This window comes from Labrus mixtus, chromosome 5 (assembly GCF_963584025.1).
Source record: "Labrus mixtus chromosome 5, fLabMix1.1, whole genome shotgun sequence".
Classification (NCBI taxonomy): domain Eukaryota; kingdom Metazoa; phylum Chordata; class Actinopteri; order Labriformes; family Labridae; genus Labrus; species Labrus mixtus.
Window position 1 is genome coordinate 5,513,939 of NC_083616.1, and position 26,306 is coordinate 5,540,244.

At 40.8% G+C, this 26,306-nt stretch overlaps 1 protein-coding gene across 1 annotated transcript; it reads left to right on the forward strand.

The window, feature by feature from the left end:
* The first annotated feature begins 2,482 nt into the window (after positions 1 to 2,482).
* On the forward strand, positions 2,483 to 25,843 carry ehmt1a (euchromatic histone-lysine N-methyltransferase 1a). Its single transcript, XM_061037431.1, has 23 exons — positions 2,483 to 2,573; positions 2,929 to 3,342; positions 3,988 to 4,123; positions 4,287 to 4,369; positions 5,422 to 5,629; positions 6,003 to 6,148; positions 6,602 to 6,745; positions 7,927 to 8,234; positions 8,407 to 8,490; positions 8,604 to 8,692; positions 8,775 to 8,881; positions 10,277 to 10,399; positions 12,001 to 12,102; positions 13,046 to 13,150; positions 16,932 to 17,086; positions 19,088 to 19,255; positions 20,296 to 20,440; positions 21,869 to 21,946; positions 22,199 to 22,314; positions 23,669 to 23,755; positions 23,843 to 23,921; positions 24,914 to 25,089; positions 25,396 to 25,843. The coding sequence occupies exons 2-23, from the start codon at positions 2,980 to 2,982 to the stop codon at positions 25,490 to 25,492; spliced, it is 3,099 nt and encodes a 1,032-aa protein (XP_060893414.1). The 5' UTR covers positions 2,483 to 2,573; positions 2,929 to 2,979; the 3' UTR covers positions 25,493 to 25,843.
* Positions 25,844 to 26,306: the final 463 nt, after the last annotated feature.

Consider the following 26,306-nt stretch of genomic DNA (forward strand, 5'->3'; position numbering starts at 1 on the left):
ACCACGTTTGTTTCTCAGATGTAGTTATTTGTTTTTCTTATTACTTTACTACGGTAGCCCTGAAGGTCAACTGTGCAAATATTTCATGAAACACAACATTTAAAATATATATTTCACTTGCTGCAAGTGAAATATATTTTACAGTCCCTGAATTTTTTTTATATTTGCACAGTTGAGCTTCATGGCCACCGTACATTACAGAATAAGAAACTAGTGTCAAATACTGACAATGCTTTCAATTCTACATTTAAATTAAACTCTCTAAAAACTAAACTCTGTTGCACATGTGACATTAAATGAGATAATAAAGTACATGTTTTCTGATTCTTGTTATTTGCTCGTGTAAAATGTTTAATGCAAGACCTTTGAAGAACTTGTAGTGGAGGACTTAGGACTCCTGTATAGCCAGTTACAGTATGATGACACCTTCTGGAGGCTGCTGAGTGCAGCACATGTCTAATCTGCATCAGTAAACCTGGTAAAAAAAAATAAAAAATAACCTGAGTGGCCTTTATGTGATATTTTGACTTTTATATTGTGACCTGTTATGCTGATCCCCATCTTATAACTCACATGTGGTGTTACAATGCTGGATGCCCATACTAAACGTGGACCAAGTTCCCGATCATGAGGTAAACGTTTGATGAAGTAATCCCAGGATAACTCTGCAGAGGGTGCTGAATGGCTGAAAGTGGTATATGAAACCAAGAATTTCACAAGACTGCTTCAAGCCTCTACGTAAGCTGGTGACCTCTTACAAAGGCTGACTTCTCCCAGGACTGTTGAACAGCCGCCCCCTGATAGCTCTGCAGCATTCAGCCCCCCTGGAAGGCTTTCAGAGAGCTGGCCAATCAGAATAAAGTAGGCACGTAGGGCATTAAAGACAGCAGAGGCAGAGGCCTAAATGATGGTTTTTATTGACGCCAGTAAGAGATAAATAAGAAAATCATGCAAACATGAATCTTAGGTCCCCGCACCCATGATATCCAACCACAGCCTGCCTTGTCCTTTGTGGGAAGGACAGTGTTTTTGCAGCTGATGGTCTCCTACCCCTTCTTGGCTTGTAGAAAGGGGGGATGTTCAACCCAGGGACTCTCAAACCCTTGTTCCTGGTCCTCCAAAGAAGGGAGGATGTCTCCAGCGCAGGAGGGTCTCTCACCCCTTAGAGACCGGTCCCCTAAAGAAAGGAGGATGTCTCCAACGCAGGAGGGTCTCTCAACCCCTCCTGCCCGGTCCTTCAAAGAAGGGACAGTATCTCCGCAATCTAAATAATTAATCGTATCTCGATAATTATCATTATTGTCTTATCGACTAGGACTACAAGTAGCTTTTTTTTGTTGTTGTTGCTATTTTGAGATAACAAAAAGAAAATAAAAAACAGACTTTGATCACTCGCACAGATCATGCTTTAAGGTGAGTTTTTCATCTCAATTTCAAAGGTATCCATCACATACATATCAGGTAAATCAACTTATCAAAATGATTAATTCATTCATTCACACAGTACAATCTTGGAGTTCATTGGTAACAACATTCAACTCATCTATAGGCCACATGCAAGAGGATTCACTGGAATCTAAATCCCTTTTAGATTTAGATTTTAGATTTCTTTATTTAAAAGGGGACAACGCACATTAATTAACAAGAGCAACGAAGTCACACATGTAAATGTGCCAGATTTAGCCATGCAGGCTAATTTTCATCTGCAGTCCCTGGCAGGTTGGTGACATTTAAGAAAACATTAAAAAGCATACAGGAAAATGCAGCACAAAAACATAGTGTGTCAGTTAAAACATAACACGCATGGAAGCAATTGATAAAACAGCACACAGACATAAAATAAAAATGTGTAACATATAGCACATTTAAATACATGAGCATTTAAACACAGACAAAAGCACCATGCACAGACAAAGAGCATATACAGTATAAGCACAGACAAAGAGCATATACAGTATAAGCACAGACAAAGAGCATATACAGTATAAGCACAGACAAAGAGCATATATAAGAACAGACTACAAGTAAAGACAAAGTACATTAATCCAGATTATGGCAGCATGTCTGATTTTTGAATAACCATTGTTTTATAGATTTAGAAAAGGATTTCAGAGATGTCATGTTCCTTGGTTCTGTGGGTATAGTATTCCAAGTATGTGCTGCTCGATAAGAAAAGACTGACTGCCCAAAACTACTTTTCTTACATGGAATTTTACAATCCCCTCTTACAGATGCTTTGGTAGATGTGTTTAGATTTTGTTTAATGAATTCATTTTCAATGTAATGTCATTAAATAAATCCGTGAAATTATTGATAAATTCGTTTATCATTTAATATTCAAATTACCTAATAATTGGAGCGTGAAATGAGATCAGAAAATAAATATGCATAGAGGCAAAAAAGTGATATTGTATAGAGTCGTTACTGCTGAAGCTGCCCGGACATGAACGCAGGTAACACAACTCGTCACGTGACTCTGAAGCTTGGGGCGGAAGTGGAAACTCTTGTTTTCCGCTCACATCCCTCCTCACATCCCTCGCCCGACTCGAGTTCAGCTACACCGACTGAAGCTGGTAGGATGAAACTTTTACGCCTTTTAATGTTTACAAAATGTTCTCGTTATAACTTTCTGTGGTGATATAAAACAGCTCTGTTCGTCTCCTCCCGGGTCAGAGTGCCTCTCCTCGGGCTGAGCTTTCCCTTTCTTCCATCTTTAAACCTCACTGTTGTGCAAAGATGCGACACTAACTTTGGCTTCCTAAACAACTCATTGTCTGGCATGTGACATTTTGCACACAGTTAAGACTTGCATGTTCTATAAAGGAATACAAGTGTTGTTTGTCTGACTCTTTTCTTAAGGACTATGTTTGAAAAACTTGATTTTTTTTTTAAAATAGAGGAGTAAAACTTTTGGAAACTCCTCTTCAGGTGCCGTCGAAACCCCCCTTAGAAATCCCCCCCAGGACCCTCAGGACAACAATGGATCCTAGTGGAGCCAGTAAGGGTCCTGGACCAGGCAGAAGACCCTCGAGTCCCTCCTCTGGGACACCCATGGGTGCAAGAAGTTCTCAAGCTCAGAGTGTTCAAAGGCCCAGAGTAAAGATAACTCCCTTCCACAGCTCAGCCATACTCAGCAGTGATGGAGCTCTCCGCAGCAAACGTCCAGGCTTGTTTTTGGACACACCTGGTCACCTTCCTGCTCCACCTGTAAGAGAGAGACTTCCTGTTGCTGCTGCTGGTGGTGCTGGTGGTGCTGGGATCTCTGACAGACTAGCTCCCAGTTCAGGCTCTACGACGACTTCAGCAGGAGAAAAAGTACAGCCACGTCCTCTTGTCGTCAAGGTAAACTGATAAACTGTTTAGTGTCTGATCTAAGGATGTAACAAGACTGGAATCTTAAACTTTTAAGTTAACTTTTAGGTATTTCATTATCTAAAAATGATCCTGTCTTCATTGCAGAAATACCCTTCTGTTGTTTTTAATGCATGAATTTATTTTCTGTTCCCCAGTACTGTACGTTCTTCACTTATGTTAAAGATTTATTTTTTGGGGGCTTTTTGTGCCTTTAATCGAGAGATAGGACAGTGGATAGAGTCGGAAACCAGGGAGAGAGAGTGGGGAACGACATGCGGGAAGGAGGCCGCGGGCGGGATGCGAACCTGGGCCGCCCGCTTGAGACGACAGCCTCCATACAAGGGGCGCGTGCCCTATCCATTGCGCCACCAGAGGCCAAAGGCAAATATTCACATAATAGTGTCGTATAGCGGACTCATTTGCTTCGTCCTCCACATACATTCTACGTTCTTTTTTACGACACGTCTTGCCTCACGCCCCCTCGTCTGACAGGGATAGTGTCCCCGCTGTGAGGTGCACATGTGAACAACCAGTTCAGGAGAATATGAGGAACAGTCCTCTTGAAATGATCTCGATATTTTCAGGAGTGCGCATGTGAAAACAGCTGTAGTAATCATCTAATTGCCTCCACAGCCTTCAGGTAAGAAGACACCAAAGTCAAACCTGAAGAACCCTAAGAAGTCTGGACCGCCTTCGAACACAAAGCTCCATAACAGCAAGAAAGACAAAGAGAAGAGACCTGCCTCCAGCTCTGTCAAACCTCACTCTGGTTAGTTAGTTTACCCTTCATTACATTCAGTCTCAGGTGGTACAGTTAGGACGAGTGATGTTTTGCTTTTTGTTTTTAATAACCTATCTTTAGTCTCAAAGAGTTCCAGGTGATCACAGGTCTCTGTCTGATCTAGATTGTTGTGGGTTTGTTTCCCCCCCAGCTGTGAAGAGGAGGAAGAGGAAGATGGGGATGTACAACCTGGTCCCCAAAAAGAAGGCAAAGGCCCTCAAACAGCAGGAGAAGGTAAATCCATTTGTTTATTTATTCCTGTGTGTCAGACCTCCGTCAAGCCAGCAGACATGATGTATAGATTTAGATTTATAGATGATGTTTGTCATGTTTATGTTTTTGGACTGTTGAGAGCGGGGGTGGGAACAAAATGACCGCCATTGTTAAAAGTCCAATATGTAAGATATCTACTGAATTAAATGATAAAATGACTTTACTATATGATCAGACATTAAGGAAACATGCTATGTTGAAGTGCTGTCTTCTCTGACAACAACGCAGCAGCCAGTATGTCCTCCTTCTAACTTTAGATTCTGGTCCTGAATGGTCAGTTTTTGTTTTGACCAGAGAAGGTAGGCGGTTTTATGTCAGCCCACATAGCTGTTTTGGACGCCCCTCGGTTTGCCAGATATGAGAGCAGTTATCAGGTCAAACCAACAGGTGTTGCAGTGATGGAAGCAGCAAGAGAAGTGATTGTACCCGACCTAAAAAGCCTCTGCATGTTTCTAATAAGCTCCACGAGCAGAAACGTGCTCAAACTAGGATCAATATTGGAGATGCTTTTGAAAAATGGAGAGAGGTTAGAACACAGAAAGGTTTACAGACCCATACAGAACACATGAGCATAGACTCTAGAGAGGAGGGAGTAGGAGGAGACAGCTCTCTCCATTGTAAACACTAGGTATCAGAGCTACCTATTGCTCCTTTAAAAACTGCTGTGAAATATTGTTGAGATGTTATCACTGTTTTCCAAATGCACTGCATCCTAAATCCCTTTTTTATCAGGAATGTCAAAACAACATGTGGCCAAAAAACAATCCAATTATAACCACTAGTGATGTAGTATAGTAGTTATGTAGTGTCGTATTTGTCTTGCTTTGCTTTTCTTTCCTATCAAAAATCTGCTCATCCTGTCAGTCATATGCTGTCACACAAGTGTTTTCATTTTTCCACTTGTTCTTAATTAACTCTATTGAAGCAACACATGTCCTTCCTTTATTTAAAGAATGACATTCAAATATGTATGAGGCCTGTGTTTGTATGACATCCTTCATTATTTTTATCAGAAAGAGGATCTAGCAGGCGGTCAGCTTAGGAAAGGAGCTGCAGCAGAGGAGAAGCCGGTGATCGAAGCAGAGACTCTGAACGTCGTCAGATCTGAATCCCTGATGGAGGAGGAACCCGCAGACGGCAGCCATGTTGAATACACAGAGCTGGCTTTGGACTGTCTGGACCTGAAGGCTCAGGAGGAGCTGCTCTCACCTCCGCTGACAGGTGAAAACAGAATCCCACTGACTCCCAAGATCTCGTTCCCCCTCTTTCTTCCTCAGAACCATGATTCTGTCATATATATCAACGTCATTGTGTGTGTGTGTGTGTGTGTGTGTGTGTGTGTGTGTGTGTGTGTGTGTGTGTGTGTGTGTGTGTGTGTGTGTGTGTGTGTGTGTGTGTGTGTGTGTGTGTGTGTGTGTGTGTGTGTGTGTGTGTGTGTGTGTGTGTGTGTGTGTGTGTGTGTGTGTGTGTGTGTGTGTGTGTGTGTGTGTGTGTGTGTGTGTGTGTGTGTGTGTGTGTGTGTGTGTGTGTGTGTGTGTGTGTGTGTGTGTGTGTGTGTGTGTGTGTGTGTGTGTGTGTGTGTGTGTGTGTGTGTGTGTATCAGTGGGTGCTGAGGTGACAGAATCCGACCTGGCTGAGGAGTTACCTCTCTGCTGCTGTCGTATGGAGACTCCTTATAGTGGAGGCAGTCTGTCCACGCTGGATCAGACCTGCATGGCCATGGAGAGCACTGACGGGATGGTAAACACAGATACCTTCATATTAGAACTCAACGTAAATGCAGTGTTGTTTTATGTACATCTATTGAAATAGAGAACAGGAAGAGCAACACATTTCCTCAAAAACTAGACAAATAAACTTGTGGCTTGTTATTCTTATACACGTTGTATCTCATCAACTATTTCTAACGATGTTCATGTTTAGTTTACAGGAACAGCTCAGTGATTGTAACTTCCGATTAAAATAATTAAATTAAACGTCTTTAGCTGCCTGTGACTCACTTAACCAGTGAGCTTCAGGCAGAGCTGTTAAAGGTTAAGTTAATGGCCCGTAAATGCCTTTATTAGAGAGAGAGAGAGAATATTGCCATGCGGGAATGGAGCCACAGGTCAGGTATGAGCATTGAGAGCTGAAGCCTCTGAACATGGGGCGTGCAAACTAACCACCAGGCACGTGTCTGTCTTGTCTCTACAGCTGATTCGTTGTCAGAGGAGAGTGATGAAACAGGAAATGATGCGACCATCCAACACAGTCCACCTCCTGGTTCTGTGTGAGGACCACCGGGCCGGCATGGTCAAACACCAGTGCTGCCCCGGCTGTGGACTCTTCTGCAGGACGGTGAGTGTACACAGAGCACAAAGATACTGAAGACAAATTAAAAAAGAATATGGAATATAATTAGCTGAGACAATTAAGATAATGTAAGAGTGAAGTTTAATTATAATGCTTGCATTAAGTAACAAAAACAAAGTAAAACAAAGTAGAGGAAACCAAAAGATAAAGCACACCTTTAGAGAGCACCGTTGTGCAAAGAAAGATGTGTCAGGTATATGACCAGAGTGTGAATCTATTAAGGCCTCCATTAAGGAAATGATGATAGTGGACTAGCTTCCTAATTGGAGGTTATCTTAACGAGAGAAAAGAAGAGGGAAGATACCAGCTCAAGAAAAAGTGCTTTTTCACGAAACACGAGCCAAAATCCCTTCCTGATTGTTTCTCTGACTATTTAGAATAGATCAGAGCACGACATGAGTCATAGATGTTGGGTCAGAAAAAACTCAATTTTCTCCTCTTTTGTTTGTCTTGTTAAAAATCTCTCCTCACCGTTGTTGTCTCTTGTTCTTGATTTCCTTTGAAACCTTCCTGTTTTTTGTGTCCTTCCTTGTTTCCTTTCTCCATTTCCTCATTTCCTTATTTCCTTGTACACGGTGTCCCTTTACTCCTCCCTCTTCCTCTCTAATGCAGTTCTTTGTCACTTCAGTAGTATTTGGTGTTCCTTTGTATATTTGATCAATTGGATTAGGATCATCTGAAAATGACAACATGTAAAATAGTTCTAAAGACTAAGACGTGTGATAAATAGTTGAAATAGATAAATGTTAGAGATGTGAGGATAAAGTGACAGACGTGTTTGACATTTCTGTGTCTCAAAATAAAAGAAATGTGAATGCAATGTGCATGATTCAATTAATAATAAACAAAGTTTTTTTAGTATTTTGAGCTAAATGAATCAATACTGTTGAACAAATGACCCTTAAAGTGAATAGAACATGTAGCGCTGCTCGCCCTGATCTATAACAAATACAGAGATGCTAACATCGAGCATTGAGGTCAGGGAGAGGATTGTTTTAAATGTTCTTTCTCTTAGTTCATAAAAAAGACAACCTGAGCCATAACACTAATCACTCACTGTTCGGCTTTGTGTGTAGTTCCTAGTCAGCTCGTTTTTTAGGCTAATAGTTCCAAACCGCTGATAACAAGAAAACTGAGTGTATTGCTTTCCTGCTCAATCTGCACAGGGCTCCTTCATGGAGTGCAGGCCATACGGCAGCATCTCACACCGCTTTCACCGGGACTGTGCCTCTGTCTTGAAGAATCTGAAGTTCTGTCCGCACTGCGGAGAGGATGCCAGCGGAGCGACGGAGGTCACTGTACCAAAGGCCGATCCTTCTCCATCAGTACCCAGATCGAACCCCGGGCCGTCGCTCCCCGCTGTGCCCACTGTGGCCACCCTGCCATCGGTGTCAAACACGCCTGCTGTCCCTCAGATCCTCCGAGCCAAGAAGACCAGCGAGCCCCAGAAAGGCAGAGACGACAGCCCGAGCAGGTAACACACACACACACACACACACACACACACACACACACACACACACACACACACACACACACACACACACAACGTCCTCCCTCAAACTGCCTCTTCCGCTCTAAAATCCCTAAAATATTAAAGGTTTATTAAAACTTTGAGACAAATAAAAACTCTGCTCGTTCTCCAGGTTAAAGAGCGAGGCTGTGTGTGCTGCAGATAAACTCCCTAAAGAGTCCCTGGAGAGCATCCTGATGGCGCTGGACGATGAGAAGTAAACCGAGCTCTGAAATATTTTGACATCAGTTTTCTTAAGAAGTCCAGTGTGGCACGGTGATCTGCCCTTTGATGTAAATAATTGATTAAGACCTTTCATCCATTTTTCAGCCTGAAACCAAAGAAAGTGAAGTACCCGAGCAGACAGCTGTTCATCTCTGCAAAACAAGGAGAGCTCAAGAAGGTCATCCATCTCTTAGGTAACTAGACTATTCAATCAGTTGACGTAAAACAGCATCAATTACAAAACTCAATCACATAGACTTTTTTCATTCATTGCAGTTGATGGGAGAGACCCAAACGTATTGATGGATGGCCAGAACAAATGCACCCCTCTGCATGCAGCAGCTGCTGAGGGTCATCAGGAGATCTGCCACATGCTGGTCCAGGTAAGGAGAGCATGCCTCACCTCAGAGCCTCAGAGCCTCGGAGCCTGTATTTAGCAAGTCTTGAAGTAAAAATAATTAGCCCCCATTCACCAAGTATGTTGTTTATTTGTTTTCTTCTTGCACACCGTGGACTTAAAGTAGTTTATCTCCTTTTTTGATTTAGCAGATTACTCCTATATCTGCAGTGATTGAAGGAAATTCTTGTGTTTTTAAACCTAGTCCTTGTTTTGAAATACTCTCCTGTTTTAAATGAGTAACAAGTACAACATTTTGAAAGACTCCCAAAAAGGCAATGTGTTTTAATGGCTTCTATGTCTCCTTTTTGGAGGGCAAATGCTTCAGATGGAAGTAGCTCTTGTTTTTTTCCATTTCTTAAGATCAGATTTAAACAGTTATTTTACAACTTATAAAGAGTAAATTAACAGTCAAGTGCGTTCATTTCAACATTAAATCAAATTTCCATGAAAGTTGTAAATTGTAATCGGCAGGTCAGACGTTGAAAAAAATAATCAGAACCGGCAAAAGAAACTGCAATCGTTGCATCTCTACAATTTGTATTCTGCTGTGTCAAATGAACTCACTTTGCATCTCGTATAATTGTATAATGTTGTATTTCATATCACATTGTTTTTCATCATACTACCAGATTGTATCATATTTGACTAGGGCTGGGAGCCTAGATTTGCATTAGATTTAGATTCTTGGGGTCACGATTCGATTCAGAATCTATTTTCGATTCGAAACGATTCTTGATTCATGATTCAAAGTCTATTTTTGATAAGTACATACTTCAGGATCTACTCTAACACTTAGCAGGGACTGACTTATTAGCCAAAAAAAGTAATTTTTGAAAGTTGTAAATCTATTTAAAATCTCAGAAGATAAGAATCTCAATTAATACATTTTTTTCCACCTCTATATTTGAAGCATTGTGTCAAGTGTTATTTTACAGTACAGTATCGTTTGTATTGTACTGTAAATTGTATTGTATTATATGGTTTATATCTTATTGTATTATATGGTTTATATCTTATTGTATTATATGGTTTATATCTTTTTGTATTATATGGTTTATATCTTATTGTATTATATGGTTTATATCTTATTGTATTTTATGGTTTATATCTTATTGTATTATATGGTTTATATCTTATTGTATTATATGGTTTATATCTTATTGTATTATATGGTTTATATCTTATTGTATTATATGGTTTATATCTTATTGTATTATATGGTTTATATCTTTTTGTATTATATGGTTTATATCTTATTGTATTTTATGGTTTATATCTTATTGTATTATATGGTTTATATCTTATTGTATTATATGGTTTATATCTTTTTGTATTATATGGTTTGATATCTTATTGTATTTTATCGTTCGTTACTCAGGCTGGAGCCAACCTGGACATGTTTGATGAGGAGCAGAGAACACCTCTGATGGCCGCCTGTGAAAACAACCACCTGGACACAGTGAAGTACCTGCTGAGAGCTGGAGCGGCCGTCGGCCACAAGGTGAGTCCTCACACACTCGCAGTGTTAGATCATCTCACACTGTGTGTACTTAACCTGTCAGTCTGAACAGTACGTGTCTTCACCCATCACTCCAGTCTCAGTCTATCATCTGCTGCTGCTGCTCTGTCCTTTGTCCCTGCACTATTATTTTCAAATCACACACTTATAGTATTAGATTTAACACCTGAAGAACACATTGTCAGGGGTTGATGTTGTAGCAGTGCATACACTTAAATAACATAAACCAGTTTACATTCAGGGTTATAGTTCAATCACCAAACCTCGTGTTCAAGTCCAAGTCGAGTCTGAAGAAGAATGTGAGACAAGTCCACATTACCCCAGACAGAGTCCTCTAGTTTGAGTCTGAGACGTTCCAACGTACGCTTCAGTTCTTCACTTTAGCACATCGAACAATCGAATGTATCTAATCTGAGCTTTACCTCTCTACTGTATGTAGGTCTTCATGTTTATTTTATACCTCAGTCTGAGAGGGTGTGATGTTGTAAACACTGAGCTAAATGATCTTTAAATGACCTCAAACTGTGCAAGCTTTCAGGTGTTTTTCATTGTGTTGTATTGATCTATGAATGTCTTCATCAAATATTGACTTTAACAGATTAGAGAAGCCGTAAATGTTTCCATGTGTGCAGTGATGTCACTGCAGCAAATATCATAAAAGTAAGGACTGTTTTAATAAACTGTTCTCATTTGACCGGACAGAAGAAAACTCTCCAGAGAGGACTGATAAACTGTTAGGATTGGAGCTCAGGGTTTATGAGGACGACTGCTGCCTCACTCCAAACTGAAGTATCTGTAACTGTATGAACCTCCACTGACTGTGCGGGACCTTTCGGATGTTTAGAAAACACATTTTCTTTTATTTGTTAGAAGATTCTGAACGATCCTGTCAGAGGGGCTGGAGAATTACATATGAATGAAGTCAGCGCTGTGCATCGTACATCTTTTCTGCTGCTGTGTGTTCACTGCAGGTGTCTTATAAACTCAAATACCTGAAACACCTGCAACCCATCCACTTTTCTTCAGGATAAAAAATGTTATGATGCCGTTTGCCATTTTGTCAGTGATATGACTTCAATCTCAGCATCACCACGACACATGGACAGTTACTGAACAAGACGGCATGCTGACGATTTACTCAATACTGAATGAATCACTAGAGCCTTATTACAGAAAAAACTAACAAAAAACAATAACACTGTTTTTTATCAATCATTAAGTCTGAATCCTCCTCTCAATCTTCTGATGAATGTTTGAAGTAGCTTTAGCAACACTTGCATTAAAAAGGAAACAGCCGTGATAGAAGGGGGGAGTGTTAAAGACGAATATGTGATCGCTCTGAGTGACCTCCTTCACTGATCATCCTCTAAGAGAGGAGAAAATGTAAATTAACCCCTTAAAGTCTAAACTCAGCTTTTGAGGGCGGATCAGTACAGCACATCTCACTCTGTCAGTTCAAACTTCTCTCAAAGTTTTATCTCTCTGAGTCCAGAAGCCAATAAAACATTTCTCTCTTCTTTTGGACCTGGACAGAGGTGGCAGTCATGCTTTGTTGTTCATTGTGATTCATGTTGTCATCTCAGGATATCATGGGGTTCACCTGTCTGCATCTGGCTGCTAAACTGGGACATTATGACATAGTCCATCATCTGCTCTCCAAGGCATCCAAATACATCAACAATCAGGTAAAGACACATGGGACTCCAGGAAAAAACACGATATTTCACCTGGATGGACGACTTATTATTTTGTACCATAACTATTGAACATAAAGTCATTATGGTGTCTACATGGTGACTCTTTTTAAACTGACCAGCCGTCACAGTTTGGCTTCGTTTAGGAGAGGGTTGTTATGACACCAGAATAAAAAACTTCCATGTCAATAAGTCAAAACTTTATTACGGATTCAGGTTAAGAAAGATATAAAATACAAAGCACAGTATAAAAACACACAACATATAGTATATAAAAAGCATGATATTCAGACTGCCGTTTCAAGCTGCCATATTTACACCACTGTGACGTTTCTCCTTAAATTGAAATGTTGCGGAGGCGTAATGGGGGGACAAAGTGATCCCCTCTGTACCGTCTTTGGAGGTAGTAACAGAGGCGGGATGTTATCATCTGAGCCAACAGGGGAGTACAGTGCTGTGTGCGTGTGCTTGTCTGACTATGACGCAATGTGAACTCACAGACTGGGACACCAATAATTCAATAATTACACCATCGCCGTATCAATGTGAATGTTCAAAGACGTGATGACTGCTGAGCTGAGTTACGGCAGATTTTTTGAAAAAAGCAGTCTGAAAAGAGCTTGTGTGAATTTGAAATCAGGCAGGCTGTAAGTCTGAAAGTTAAGACGAAGATTAGTTTTATACAATACTTAATGAGGTCACAATTTTTTCTGGCCTATCAAAATAAAATAAAAAAGGCAAGACAACCCAATGCGAGCCAACAATACACACATCGGACACTCAATAATCTGTGTAAGCCTTGTCCTCTAGGTGAAATGCTGTGTTTTCAAGGAGTCACAAAGACACACTCTGCATCACTCGCTCACAGCTCATGTGTCTATGGAAGTGTTGTGTAGTTCTTTCCAGCTGTGTTATCGTACTGTTTTTTGGGCAGGACGACGGTGGATGGACTCCCATCACCTGGGCCATCGAGTACAAGCATAAAGAGCTGGTCTACCTGCTGCTGAGCAAAGGGACTGACGTTAACATGAGAGACAAGGTCAGCGCACACAAAACACTCTGTTCACGTTCACAACAACACAACATTACACTCTGTTCACAACAACACAACATTACACTCTGTTCACGTTCACAACAACACAACATTACACTCTGTTCACGTTCACAACAACACACCATTACACTCTGTTCACAACAACACACCATTACACTCTGTTCACAACAACACACCATTACACTCTGTTCACAACAACACAACATTACACTCTGTTCACAACAACACACCATTACACTCTGTTCACGTTCACAACAACACAACATTACACTCTGTTCACAACAACACACCATTACACTCTGTTCACGTTCACAACAACACAACATTACACTCTGTTCACGTTCACAACAACACACCATTACACTCTGTTCACAACAACACAACATTACACTCTGTTCACAACAACACAACATTACACTCTGTTCACGTTCACAACAACACAACATTACACTCCGTTCACGTTCACAACAACACAACATTACACTCTGTTCACGTTCACAACAACACAACATTACACTCTGTTCACGTTCACAACAACACAACATTACACTCTGTTCACAACAACACACCATTACACTCTGTTCACAACAACACAACATTACACTCTGTTCACGTTCACAACAACACACCATTACACTCTGTTCACAACAACACAACATTACACTCTGTTCACAACAACACAACATTACACTCTGTTCACGTTCACAACAACACACCATTACACTCTGTTCACAACAACACAACATTACACTCTGTTCACAACAACACAACATTACACTCTGTTCACGTTCACAACAACACAACATTACACTCTGTTCACGTTCACAACAACACAACATTACACTCTGTTCACAACAACACAACATTACACTCTGCTTTCACACTTCTGACAGCACTGCAGCTCATCAAAGTCAGCTCTCTGATAAGTGTGATCTCTGGGGACGCATGATATTTTTAACCACTTTACTGAGTGAAATTCATTAACAGTGCAGGAGATAGTGTCACCTTTAGCCTAGAAAGGAATTTTATGTGGTGATTAATATTCGAGGAACTTCTTACTTAGAGTGGAGGGATCAAAGTGTTTCATTACTTTTTAAATACTCTATCAAATGATTATTTTCCCCTTAAAGGTACTTTGTGGACATTTTGCACCAGTGATGCAGTTAGTGTCCGGTTGTCAGAGCACTAACAACCTTGTATTCTGGATGTCTACTAAGGGTGACCATCTTTTCGAACCTCCATATAGGGACACTTTTATTTGACCACAAACCCACATACATGAGCTCATGGTACAGTTTGATGTTTCCATCACTGCACCTTTAAACACCATGAAAGTGATGGTCCAATCAAGTCTCCAAAGAGCAACCAAAACTTTATATGAATAATGTAATTATACAACACCAGTAAACGCAAAACACAAGGATTACATTGCAGAGCATAAACATTTATTTATTACACAAAACACAACATATTCACTGCCTGATACTTAAGAAGCTGTCAGTCTCCTGGAGCTCTTTAGAGAAACGCTGACTCTCTCTTCTGCATGACAGCTTGTCTACCTGTCGTTACGCAGCAGGTCCTGTCAGTATGATATGCTAGGCAAAGCAACAGCCTCAACACCGAGATTGATTGACACGTGTACAGACAAATCAGTATTGAACTTTGACTGGTGGGGCATTAGTGATGTTTTTCTATTGGTAAAAACAGTAACATCCTTGGCAATGACATTGATTGATCAGTTGATTGATTGGTAAGTTAAAATGGGGACATGGACTGTTTCAAACGGGGACGGATGGTCACCCTATATCTACCACACCAGTGTTTTGACACACAGGCTTAAAACAGAGTTGTTATGAGCTGGTGAAGTCATTTTGCCAAGCCATCCAACTATCATATCCAATCCAGATGGCATTATGTTAGCAAAAATATTTTAGCAATTGAAATTGAAAGCCTTCATTGTCGAGGTATGACAGGATAAAGAGCGCCTCTCCTGGTTGGTCTGTAGAAGTTAAAAAAAACTCACATGCATACAGTTTAAAAAAAACATTTGCACAGATAAACATTCACAGAAATGATAAATGGACTTGAGTTTGTATTCTAGTCTTCTGACTACTTAAAGCGCTTTTACACCGCATGTCACACCTACACATTCCCACACTGATGGTAGAGTCTGCTATGTGAAGTGACCATCAGTATTAATGAACCCATTCATACACATTTATACACCACCGACGAAGCAGCAGAAGAACACCCCGACCTTCCGGTTGAGAGTCGACCACCACAGCTGCCCGACAAACAGCCGTTTGTACAAAAAAATTTACCACAAACACCCAACATCTGAATAAGTAACCGAAGAGTCAAAGTGCCGGAGAAGTGATAAATCAGTAGCCGTGTTAGATTTAAAGTTCAGAAGTCATTAGATAGCACAGTCCACTTCATGACTTATTGCATGGTTTTAGTCGTTTATTGCTGAGTGGAAAAGAACGATGTAGTGAAGGTTTGTGTGTGAGTGTAACACAGCTGTTTGTGTATTGAATAGAGTAAGAATGTCCAGGGGGGATAAAACAGTCTTGACACATTGTCGTGCTGCCTGAGTCCAGAAGCTGTCTGTAACAATGTGTTTGGCTCTGGAGAGGTAGCGTGTGCTTGTGATGTGTTGGAGTGAAGGAAGAGAACAGCCCAGGGTTTTTTATGTTATGTTAATGTCCCTCTGTAAGGCTGTTCAATCTGCAGTCAAGCTAAGTTTAACCAGTGAGCTGTAACTTGTATTTGTTGTACAGATTGGTTGCTGATAAAACAATTTACCAATGTGTTGAATCAGCCCTGAAAGACATGATGAACTAGCTGATTTAATCCACTTAGAACAGTGTTTTTGGTATGGTAGCAAGTTATACGTTCTCCTGTTTTAGCAAGAAATCGCACATGAGCTAACAAAACCTAAAGTACTTCGGTCTCTTGATGAACTGAATGCAGATGTTAATCTGTAGTTTTACTCCGTCGCTCACACTCCTGTTTGGCCACATGAGGCGTCATGAGATAAAACTTCTCGTTAGGTGTGCTTTGGGTTGGGCTTTGTGTTGTGTTGGTTGTTTATTTCCTATGAATGTATACATTTATTTTGTGTTTAAAACAGTCTAATTGAGAATAGGGTCCACTTCTTTTGTTGCTGGTCACAAGAGTTATATGTTTTTGTAAAAAGTATGTAGGGTTCAGAGAGGGAGGGGAGACTGTCTACCGTTTATTTGACAATGGATGAAGATTTAAACACAAACTAAAAGTGGTTTCAAAATATACTTTGGTAGCTGTTTAAATAAATGCGCCGCATGCCAGATTACAGTGAATGTTTTGGAAACACTGAACCAAAACTCCAGGGAAATGTATCCAAAATGTTGAAGACTTTGAATTGTTTTGGCCTCAGCATAAATTCCTCTGTGCGTCTTCACTCTCAGTTTTCCTTTAACAAATATCACAACATGAATCCGATAGACGATGAACAACAGAAGATGAGTGTTAAGATCATTCCTGTTCTGCTCAGATTGTTCACAGATCTTAACAAATACAGTCTTCTAAATCATGTGTTTTACTGATGGTAGCTGTGACCTCTGTCACCAGGACTAATGGGGAGTTAATGGCGTGGTTCTCATGAGAACAAACAACACAATAAATCATAATGTTTCACGATGTGTTATTAATCCCGTACTTCAGAAAGCCCTGCCTCTCTAAGAACACGTCGTCTTTACTGAAATCCTTTGTGCTCCGTGTTCAGGAGGAGAATGTCTGCCTGCACTGGGCGGCTCTATCGGGCTGTGATGACGTCGCTCAGGCTCTGCTGGAGGCTCGATGTGACCTCAACGCCATCAACGTTCACGGTGACTCACCGCTACATGTCGCTGCCAGAGAGAACCACCTGGAGTGTGTGATGTGAGTGTAAACTCTGGAAACAAAGTTTTCTTGGGTTATATAGCCTCCGGTTTATTACACTTTCCACACATCTGCTGCTGTGATCTGGGGATTTAAAGAAAGCACGATTTCAGATGCCATATAAACAGAGCTATACGTTGTTTTCTAGACCGTCATAAATGTGCTTCTTCTTTAGCTGCTCAAGGCGATATTGGTGAAAATCTGGATCAGTAAGGAGAAAATGTGAAATTATTTCATTAATATGTAAGATAGTAGGATAAATAAGAAGGTTTTTCTTTGTAGTAAACTGCAGACTTCTCTTTGCGGATACAGAGCTTCAGGCTGTCTTTGTCTTTCTCTTGTGTCTGAATCTGAGTAGCCAGATTCAACATTTCAGTCAGACAACTCACGTTTGTAACATTTTAATGTCACATGTTATTCTCTTATTTAACAAGTTTAAATAAGTCTCAGTGCTCCCCAAAACGTCTGAAATTTCTTGTTTTAAATCCACTACTGATCCTGTATTTGATCATGTCTATAAACCCCTCTATTTCAGCCCTGCTCAGAACAGGCTGTTTCTGTGTCTGTACCTTTAAATGTAAATGAGCTGTGTCTGACCACGCCCCCTCTCTGAAGGGCGTTGCTGGCTTGGGCTTCCTTGCACCATGGCTTATTTTTTTACGTTGAGAAGGCAGACTCAAAGGGCAGAACAAACACCTAGCTGTGGGAGTGTCACCTACCTGGGGGAGGGGTTACTGATCTATGTGATGTCACAAAGGGAAAATCTCCAAACAGCCTGTTTGAGCACACATTTTCTGAAAAGTGTAGCAGGCAAAAGACGGTGAGGATGGATGGGGGTTTGTAGACAGACTAGAGACGCAGAGGCTGTAGGCTCTGACCTCATCACTCCTTACAGTTTTAACTACATTGAAGACATTTGAGGAGTGATGGGAAGAAATCTTAACCCCCCCCCCCCCCCAGTCAGAGCCTACAGGTAGAAGCTGTGGTGGTACGGCTGAGCAAGACTGCAGTTCTGGTGCGGTCAGAGCTGGCAATGAAAGAGCAGAGGGAGAGACCAGAAATCTTGCAGCTTAAAAAGACCGCTAATTGGAAGGAGGTGTTTTTGGGTGACTGTGGATAACGACGCACATCAAGTGTGAAATCAGTGCAGCTCAAATTGACTGCCTGAACTAGCTCTCGGGCGTCGCCTCATTTGATGGAAAACTTGACACAGCTTGTTTAATATAACACGATGAAGGCTGTTCCCATCACCCATCAATCCTATTTCTTATTTATATCCAGAGCAGGTCTGAGCTGCTCTCCATATCTCTGAGGTTGAGCCAAGCCCATTGGCAAAGATTTAGATTCTAGAGTCTGGTGGGGCCCTAGACAAAAATAATTCTGGGGGCCCTCCAACCAGCATTCATCTCCATTATGTCTGCCAGTGTCCCAACACTTACTCCTTTTCCTGTTTATTTTTTCTGTCCTATAGTAGTTTACTTTCATTGACAAACTTTGGTTTTCACTGCAATAATGCGATGTTTTGCAGGGCATAGAGATGGAGTGCTATCAGATGGGGCCCCATAGGGAGGTTTTTCCTACTGTCATTGCAAAATTTGCACATTTTGGCCCACTGCTTTTATTTGTGAGCCCTCAGGGGCCCCCTACTGCTCTGGGACCCCTAGCATTTGAACTGCCATGCATTTTGACAAGAAGCACCTGTGGTTACACCTAAAGGAAGGTTATTAAAGCACTACATTTATGGTCATGGTTTTTAGAGACATATTAAAAATTAAATATGACTCTATTCTCTGATAGTTGGGACGTTAACCAACTTTGTTCAAGCTTTGACATACGGGTACTTTTGGCTCTGATGTGTCTGCCAAATCTAGTTGTGAAATATCTGCAGGATGTTTGTTTTAAGCCTCAGAATCCCCACATTACTCATACATCAGCTTATTGTGTTTTTAAGGGGATTGCGTTATATTTGGTCCACAGACTTCTAACTTCCTCCCTCTGCAGGTTGTTTCTGTCTCGAGGAGCTGACGTCAATCAGAGGAACCGGGAGGGGGAGACGGTCCTGGACTGCTGCGTCCACAGCTCCAAAGTCTGGACGGCCCTGAACACCAACAAGAGGCTGACTGACGCGCGGAGAGGACGGGACTGTCAGGGAGAGAGGGTCCTCAGCAGGTACACTGATACACTGCAGTGTGTGCGTTGGCTGGGTTATATCATCATATTAATGTTGATTTTTTAATATTACATGTATAGGACTGATATTTGTCTGCTGTCTGCTCTCATCTCTGTTCGGTTGTTTTTCATTGGCTTTGTCTCTCTGTGGGTTAACACGCCTTTCTAATAAAACACTGAACAAAGGAAAGCAACAAACAAAAACAATTAAGTAAAAAAAGAGTCACGTTTTATGTTTCCATAGACCCATTCTCTGTGACATGACTCTAACAACAGTCACTTCTGGCAGATATTACCATCCAAGCTGACACTGGCAAACTTTTCATTTTCAGCCGAGACGCTAACATTTAAAGATAGACGAGTGTTTCTAACTTCTTTTTTAGTCTTATTTTATGCACTTTGATGATTTGCTAGCCTCCTTGATAAACAAAACTAACTTACAGCATCAGCTCACCACCAGTCAGTCTACTTTAATCCTCACGCCTTTAAAGGTATAATACGCAAACTTTTACATTCTACATATTTTTATGTTTACATTGAAATATCTAAATTGATTGAAATTGACTAAACCTGTTATACAGTATAGTTTTTGTTGAGTACTTACATTACCTCAAATATTTCCAACAGTTATCGAAGAGAGAAATCTGTAATTTTATAGTTGTAACGGGACGTGACTTGTCCTGGCGGCCGCCATGACAGACAACATGTTTATCGTTGCCATGGAAACACTGGAGGTTACGTCAAAGGCCGCTGCATAAGGAAGCGTGAGCTGCTACTGAAAGCTGCTGTACGTGTTGCTGTTTTTAAAAATGTCATGTAAATTATACTTGGATACATCATGAGGTAAACACTCAAGCTAGGCTAATCCCATCCTGACTCTACTTCTGTTTAAACACACAGTCATGAAAGGCAACACCCCCATGCACAATCTGCACCACGGCCTTCATTCCCTCATCTGATTTTCTCATAGTTAATCTATTTTCCTTTTTTTAATATTTTGAATGTAAATCTAAAAAAATAACTTTTTTTCCTCTTCTCAGGGATATTTCTCGGGGTTACGAGGCCGTTCCGATCACCTGCATCAACGGTGTGGACAGCGAGCCGTGTCCTGAAAACTTTAAATACATCCCAGACAACTGTGTCACGTCCCTGCTGAACATAGACAAGGACATCACTCACTTACAGGTGAGACTTCAGGTGTCTGTAAACTTTATTACAGTGCTCCGAAGAGGCCGGAACAAGACACACATTTAATATCTGTTCTTGTGTATTCAGAGAATCACTTTGATTATATTCCATATTGTTGTTATTGTCTGTGAATCCCATGTGCAGGGTCAAAACAACAATGACTGTGTCCTGCTCACAAAGCGGATATATCTTCCTCCTCTGTGTCAGAGAGCTCCTTTGTTGTTTAAGCAATGCCCAGCCTGTTTTTAGGAAACTTCTGAACCTCTTGTAAAAATGAAAAAATATTAAGGTTTCCCCTCCAAAAGTTGGTGAGAAGAATCGTCAATTTTGTCACTCTAATCCCTGCACTCTATTTTTTAAGTTGTGTCATTAAAAAACGGCATAACACGCTTCCAATGGACAGAAACTGAGGGCAGCGTGACTCATGTCTGCCGCTCTCTTCTCCAGTGATAGATAGTTAGACCTCCTCTGAACCTCCTTTGGTAATCTTACATTAAAAACTCCTCGGCTGCTCAGATCGCCCACAGACAGACAGAGGAGAGTCTTCATGGTGTGGTGGGGTTTAATAACTGAATAAGAGCAGGACGCACACTTTCCTGTCTCTGAATTTGTAGAAATCTGTTGTTTTCACATCACAGATAACAAACTGAAGCATCAAAACAAGGAACCTTGAGATCCCTATGGGTTGCTATTGCAGTTTAAGTGTGGGAATTGAAAATGAGACTGCAATGGGGACAAATTAGCTGAAGCCATTAGAGTCAAACTGCATGTCTACAGATATTAGACAGTGAATATTGTTTCATGAAGTATCTGTTTCTCCCCTCTAATAACTCAAAGGCCCAGAATAACGCACAGTTACTGAGTGTAAGTCAGCGAACAACCTCTTCATTATTAAGGTTGATCTACATTCTGCTATGTTTGAACAAACTCAATGACAAATCCAGATAACAGATCCATTCGTCTAAAGCTATTCAGTATTTCTGTACTGACCGGTCAGGAACTGATACCCATTTAGTCCTCAATACCCTTCCTTTTTAAGACTTGTTTTTTTGCTTTTATGTCTTCAGTTCTGCACTAAAGACTGCAAAGAATTTAGACACAAACTAACCAGCTGGTTTCTGTCTTGTCATGAGACATATAAGATTTCACCCGTCTTATTATTTGACCTTGTGCTGCTGCAAACTTCCAGTTCTGTTGGAAATACTGCAGAAATGTTCCACGCTCTTACCGCTGTGAGTTTCTTTAAAAATGAGTTTGGAGAACTTCATCAAAACCAACATGCAGCAGGAAGTGCTGTCTGCCAAATATTCTTTGTATTCTGTTCTCCTATATATTAAACATTAACTATTTAATAAAAGTGTTTAAATTCCATCACTTTGTTTAAAAATACCCGATTTATAAAAGCTCATTGATTGTGTCCTTCAGCACTGCGGCTGTACAGACGACTGCTCCTCCAGTACCTGTGTGTGTGGTCAGCTCAGTCTGAGGTGTTGGTATGACAGTGTAAGTACACACATATACACACATACACACACACACACTTTACCGTGCACTTTCAGATAAACTTCAAACCCCTCTAACACTAACAAACACTTACCTCCATATATATATGTATTCTTTTTTTCTTCCGTCTCTTTCTTGCTCGACATCCAGATTCAAACCTCTGGCTCTCTGAACACATCCGATAACAAATATCAAATAACTTCTGTTAACAAGAAAATCCTTCAGTGTCTGTAACTGTTGATGTTTGTGTAGGAGGGTCGACTCCCCCTGGACTTCTGTCAGCGCGAGCCCCCGGTGCTGTTCGAGTGTAACCACGCCTGCTCCTGCTGGAGGACCTGCAGGAACCGAGTGGTCCAGAATGGGCTGAGGTGAGCTGTTCTACTTCAGAAGGTGTCGCCTGTGGCTCTTCCATCCCCTCCTGTATGCTGCTGCATTTCCTCTAATAAAATCTCCCCAGGTGTCACAGTGGAAAGATTTTTTATATGACGCAGCAGAAACATTTTTGAAACTTTGCTTTAGAAACGAGTGAAATCAGCAAATGAAGTCTTATTTGGCTTTAAAATAGCAGATTAGAAGAGAGCGATGCTGCATTCTGTTGGAGGAAAGCGAGAGCAGGAAGGTAGAAGAAGTTAAAGAAAACACTAAACAAAAAAAGGACTCTGGCACACTCACACTAGGCACGGTTGCCCGTAAGGTGCTGAAGCATCCCCTAAGTTATTAAACAGCTGCTTCAGCTCTTAAAGACGCTCTTCTCTCTGCAGTCTGCCACAAAAGCATTAGTTTCAAATCAAGGTGCTAGTAAATAAACTTAGAGTCACTCCTTCAGTATTTGCTGCATCAGAAATCCGATTGTAATTCACAACACCTGATGCATATCATAGTTGGTCTGTATGGTGTTTTGACACATCTGATGCTATTAAGTAAATGTGGGGGGAAAAACATGTAGTGGGAGACCGGAAAAACTGACAACAGGAGCATGTAGGACCAGGAATTATGAATATTAGGTCCGTTTTGATCAATACATGCAGGTTTTGTACCAATTGTCTCCCAGATCATATATCAACAATTGAAGCTGTTGAGCAAGGGTCTCTGAGCAAAATCAGTTCCCCCGGATCAGACACGCTGACTCTCTGTTCTTCATAGGACTGCTTATCATCTCGCAGAAAGCTTGATTTAGATTATTTCAGAGCTTCATCAGACACCGATCCAAGTCTTAATATCCAACTCTTGTAGTTAAATCAGTATTTAATAATTATAATAATAATAATACATTTTATTTATAAGCGCTTTTCAAAAACACTTTACATTTGTTAAGAAAGACAAAAGAATCAAAACAGTATAAAGTAACAGACATTGCAACATTACACATAAATCATGAAGACAACAACATAAAGGTAAACTACAGATAAACAGAACACACATCACTATCATATATTAAAAGTTTGTTTGAAAAGGTGAGTTTTGATCAGTGATTTGAATGTTGAAGGGTCAGTGCAGTGTTGAATGTGTGTAGGGAGTGAGTTCCAGAGGGAGGGGGCAGCTATGGAGAAGGCTCTGCCCCCCACCCCCAGGTTCGGTGCTTGGTCTTAAGTGGGGGAGACAGGAGGTTGGTATTCTGTAGTCTGTAATACTATTCTTGTTGCTTTGAAGCTTCAGCCAGAATTCAGGGCCAACATCTGACATACATGGTGATGTCAGCGCTTTGTGTTTTCTCTGTTTCAGAGTCCGGCTGCAGCTCTTCAGGACTCAGAAGATGGGCTGGGGAGTCAGAGCCATGCAAGACATCCCTCAGGGAACGTTTATTTGCGAGTGAGGACATGCTGTAGTAAAGTCAAAAACCAGAGCCAGTGTTTATTAAGGATAAATGATCGAGACAAAACTCTGATGTTTCCACAGGTACGTTGGGGAGATCGTCACTGACGCAGAAGCCGATAAGAGGGAGAACGACTCTTTTCTCTTCACCCTGGACAACAAGGTGACCAAATTTGTTTACACATGTTTAAGGCTGTGATAGGAAATACCATGTTGGTTATAGAAAGTGTACAAGGTGAACATCTGTACAAAGTGTTCACCTACTTTTCTCTGACATTAGAGAAGAAAATGTAACCATGTAAGAGAGCCCAGCTTTCTGCTGACACAATGCTAACATAGTTTTTCTTTGAATGTGGTTTCTAATTTAATTGTCACAACTGATTCCTGCTGAAAGTTTCACTAATATTGAGTTGTTTGTGAAGCATCCTACACTCACTCACTGTCAGCAAGGGGCAGAACAAATGAAACAGCTAGGCATGGTGTTCCTGGCTCACACTGCACAATCTTCCTTGATTTTGAATTCAGGTAGCATCAAACACGAGGAGAATCCTAACAGATATTCTTCTCCATAATCTCAAACATGCTCAGACTACAAGGTGTGAAAATCTTGGCACATCACACACTACAGGATTTCATTTAGATTATCGTGCCCGACAGAGGTACGCAACACTACTTGTGACCTCACGTACACAACGGAGCCAGCGGGTAAATTCTAATGCTTTGTACACAAGTATTGGGTGAAGAAATTTCTGGGAAGACGCGGAAATCAGGGGTGGTATATTCTTGAGTCAGATTGTAACTGCCACCGGTCGCCACTACTGTACACTTAAAACTTTTAAGTTTTTATATCAAGTCTATGTATTAAGGCCAAAGCACAGCACACACAACTCAGGCAGAAGTGAATTGAATATTGACAATTTAACAAACAGGCAAATCTTAATCAAATAAATTCATAAATTGAAAGAAAAAATATGTATGAAGTTTACAGAAAGAAAATAATGAAATGTACAAAGCTGTGCTGTTGTTTTTGGTCATTAGGTGGCACTGTGGAGTTTCTCATCGCTCTGCTCATCATGCACTAATGACCAGCAGCATCATCCATTGTTTTCCCCTCTTAAGTGTAACTCTTGTCCATTTTACCATCCTCCCGTGCAGGTGGGAGACGTTCACTGTATCGACGCGAGACTCTTTGGCAACATCGGCCGCTTCATCAACCACCTGTGTGAGCCCAACGTGCTGGCTGTGAGGGTGTTCACCATGCACCAGGATCTACGCTTTCCCAGGATAGCCTTCTTCTCCAGCAGGCCCGTCAAAGCTGGAGAGCAGATCGGGTGAGTGGTGGAGAAACCTCCTGAGAGCTGTCTCTGCAGCGTGCTGGACCTTTACACCTACCTCGCTGCAGCAATTTCAGGCATTAAAAATAACAAAATGGAAATGGACAGTCTTTTTGCTGATGGTTTAGTTTTCTTTCGTAGCTCAAAAAGCATCATCTGTATTAATTCTGGCCTGTTTCATAACCAGCTACAAACTCCAAACATGAGCTTTAATTATCTAAATGCATAATACTCGTTCATACTGTATGTAACTGTTTTAAATAAAAACGGTATTTTAATGGCCAAATGTGTCTTCTTCACCAGGTTCGACTATGGCGATCACTACTGGAGGGTGAAGAGCAAGTTTTTCAGCTGTCATTGTGGCTCTGTCAAGTGTCGCCACTCAGCTGCCAGCACATAGAAACCACCAGAATCTCACGGTTTCTTTAATGTCAGAATCACTGCCTGTGACGAGGTACACACTGATGAGACTCCTATTTATGCACACAACACAGTGACTGTCCCACATGGAGACACATCGTTTACCACTAGAGAGGAAATCCTCTACAGGAGAATGAGATGAACTATTTTTTTTAAGGTTAAAAATTCTTAACAGATGATTTAAACAATCATGGACTGAACTTTTAGTAGCGCAGATGTTATATTTGTAGATTAATGAAGTTAAATAATCTTTTTTGGGAGCCTGATTTCATCTATAAGTGTGCTTTTTTTTTACTACCTCTAATTAGTAATAAAACACATTTTCAAAGCATCTTTTAGTCTGTTTTCTTTTTTATGTCTCTCACAATTGGTGATCCAGTTCATCATTAAGGTGTTAGCTGGGGTTAATATCAACGGTTGTTTAAGTTCTTCCAAATGTTGCATGAATTAAAAAATGGTGGTAATTAGGGACGGGAATCTTTGGATGTCTCACGATTCGATTTCAATTCTTGGTGTCACGATTTGATTAAGAATCTATTTTCTATTCAAAACGATTCTGGATCCATGGATTCAAAGTCTGTTTTTGATTTAGTACATCCTTCAGGATCTACTCCAGTCGTCTGTGAGACTGGCTGAATTTCTTGCTGCTCCATTTAACATTCTACTAAGTTAAAGAGCTAGCATTAGCACTTAGCATGGAGTAACGATCGATTTTTGGAAGTTATGAATCGATTTAAAATCTCAGAAGATAAGAATCTCGATTTTTACATAAATCGATTTTTTTTCTCCCTCCT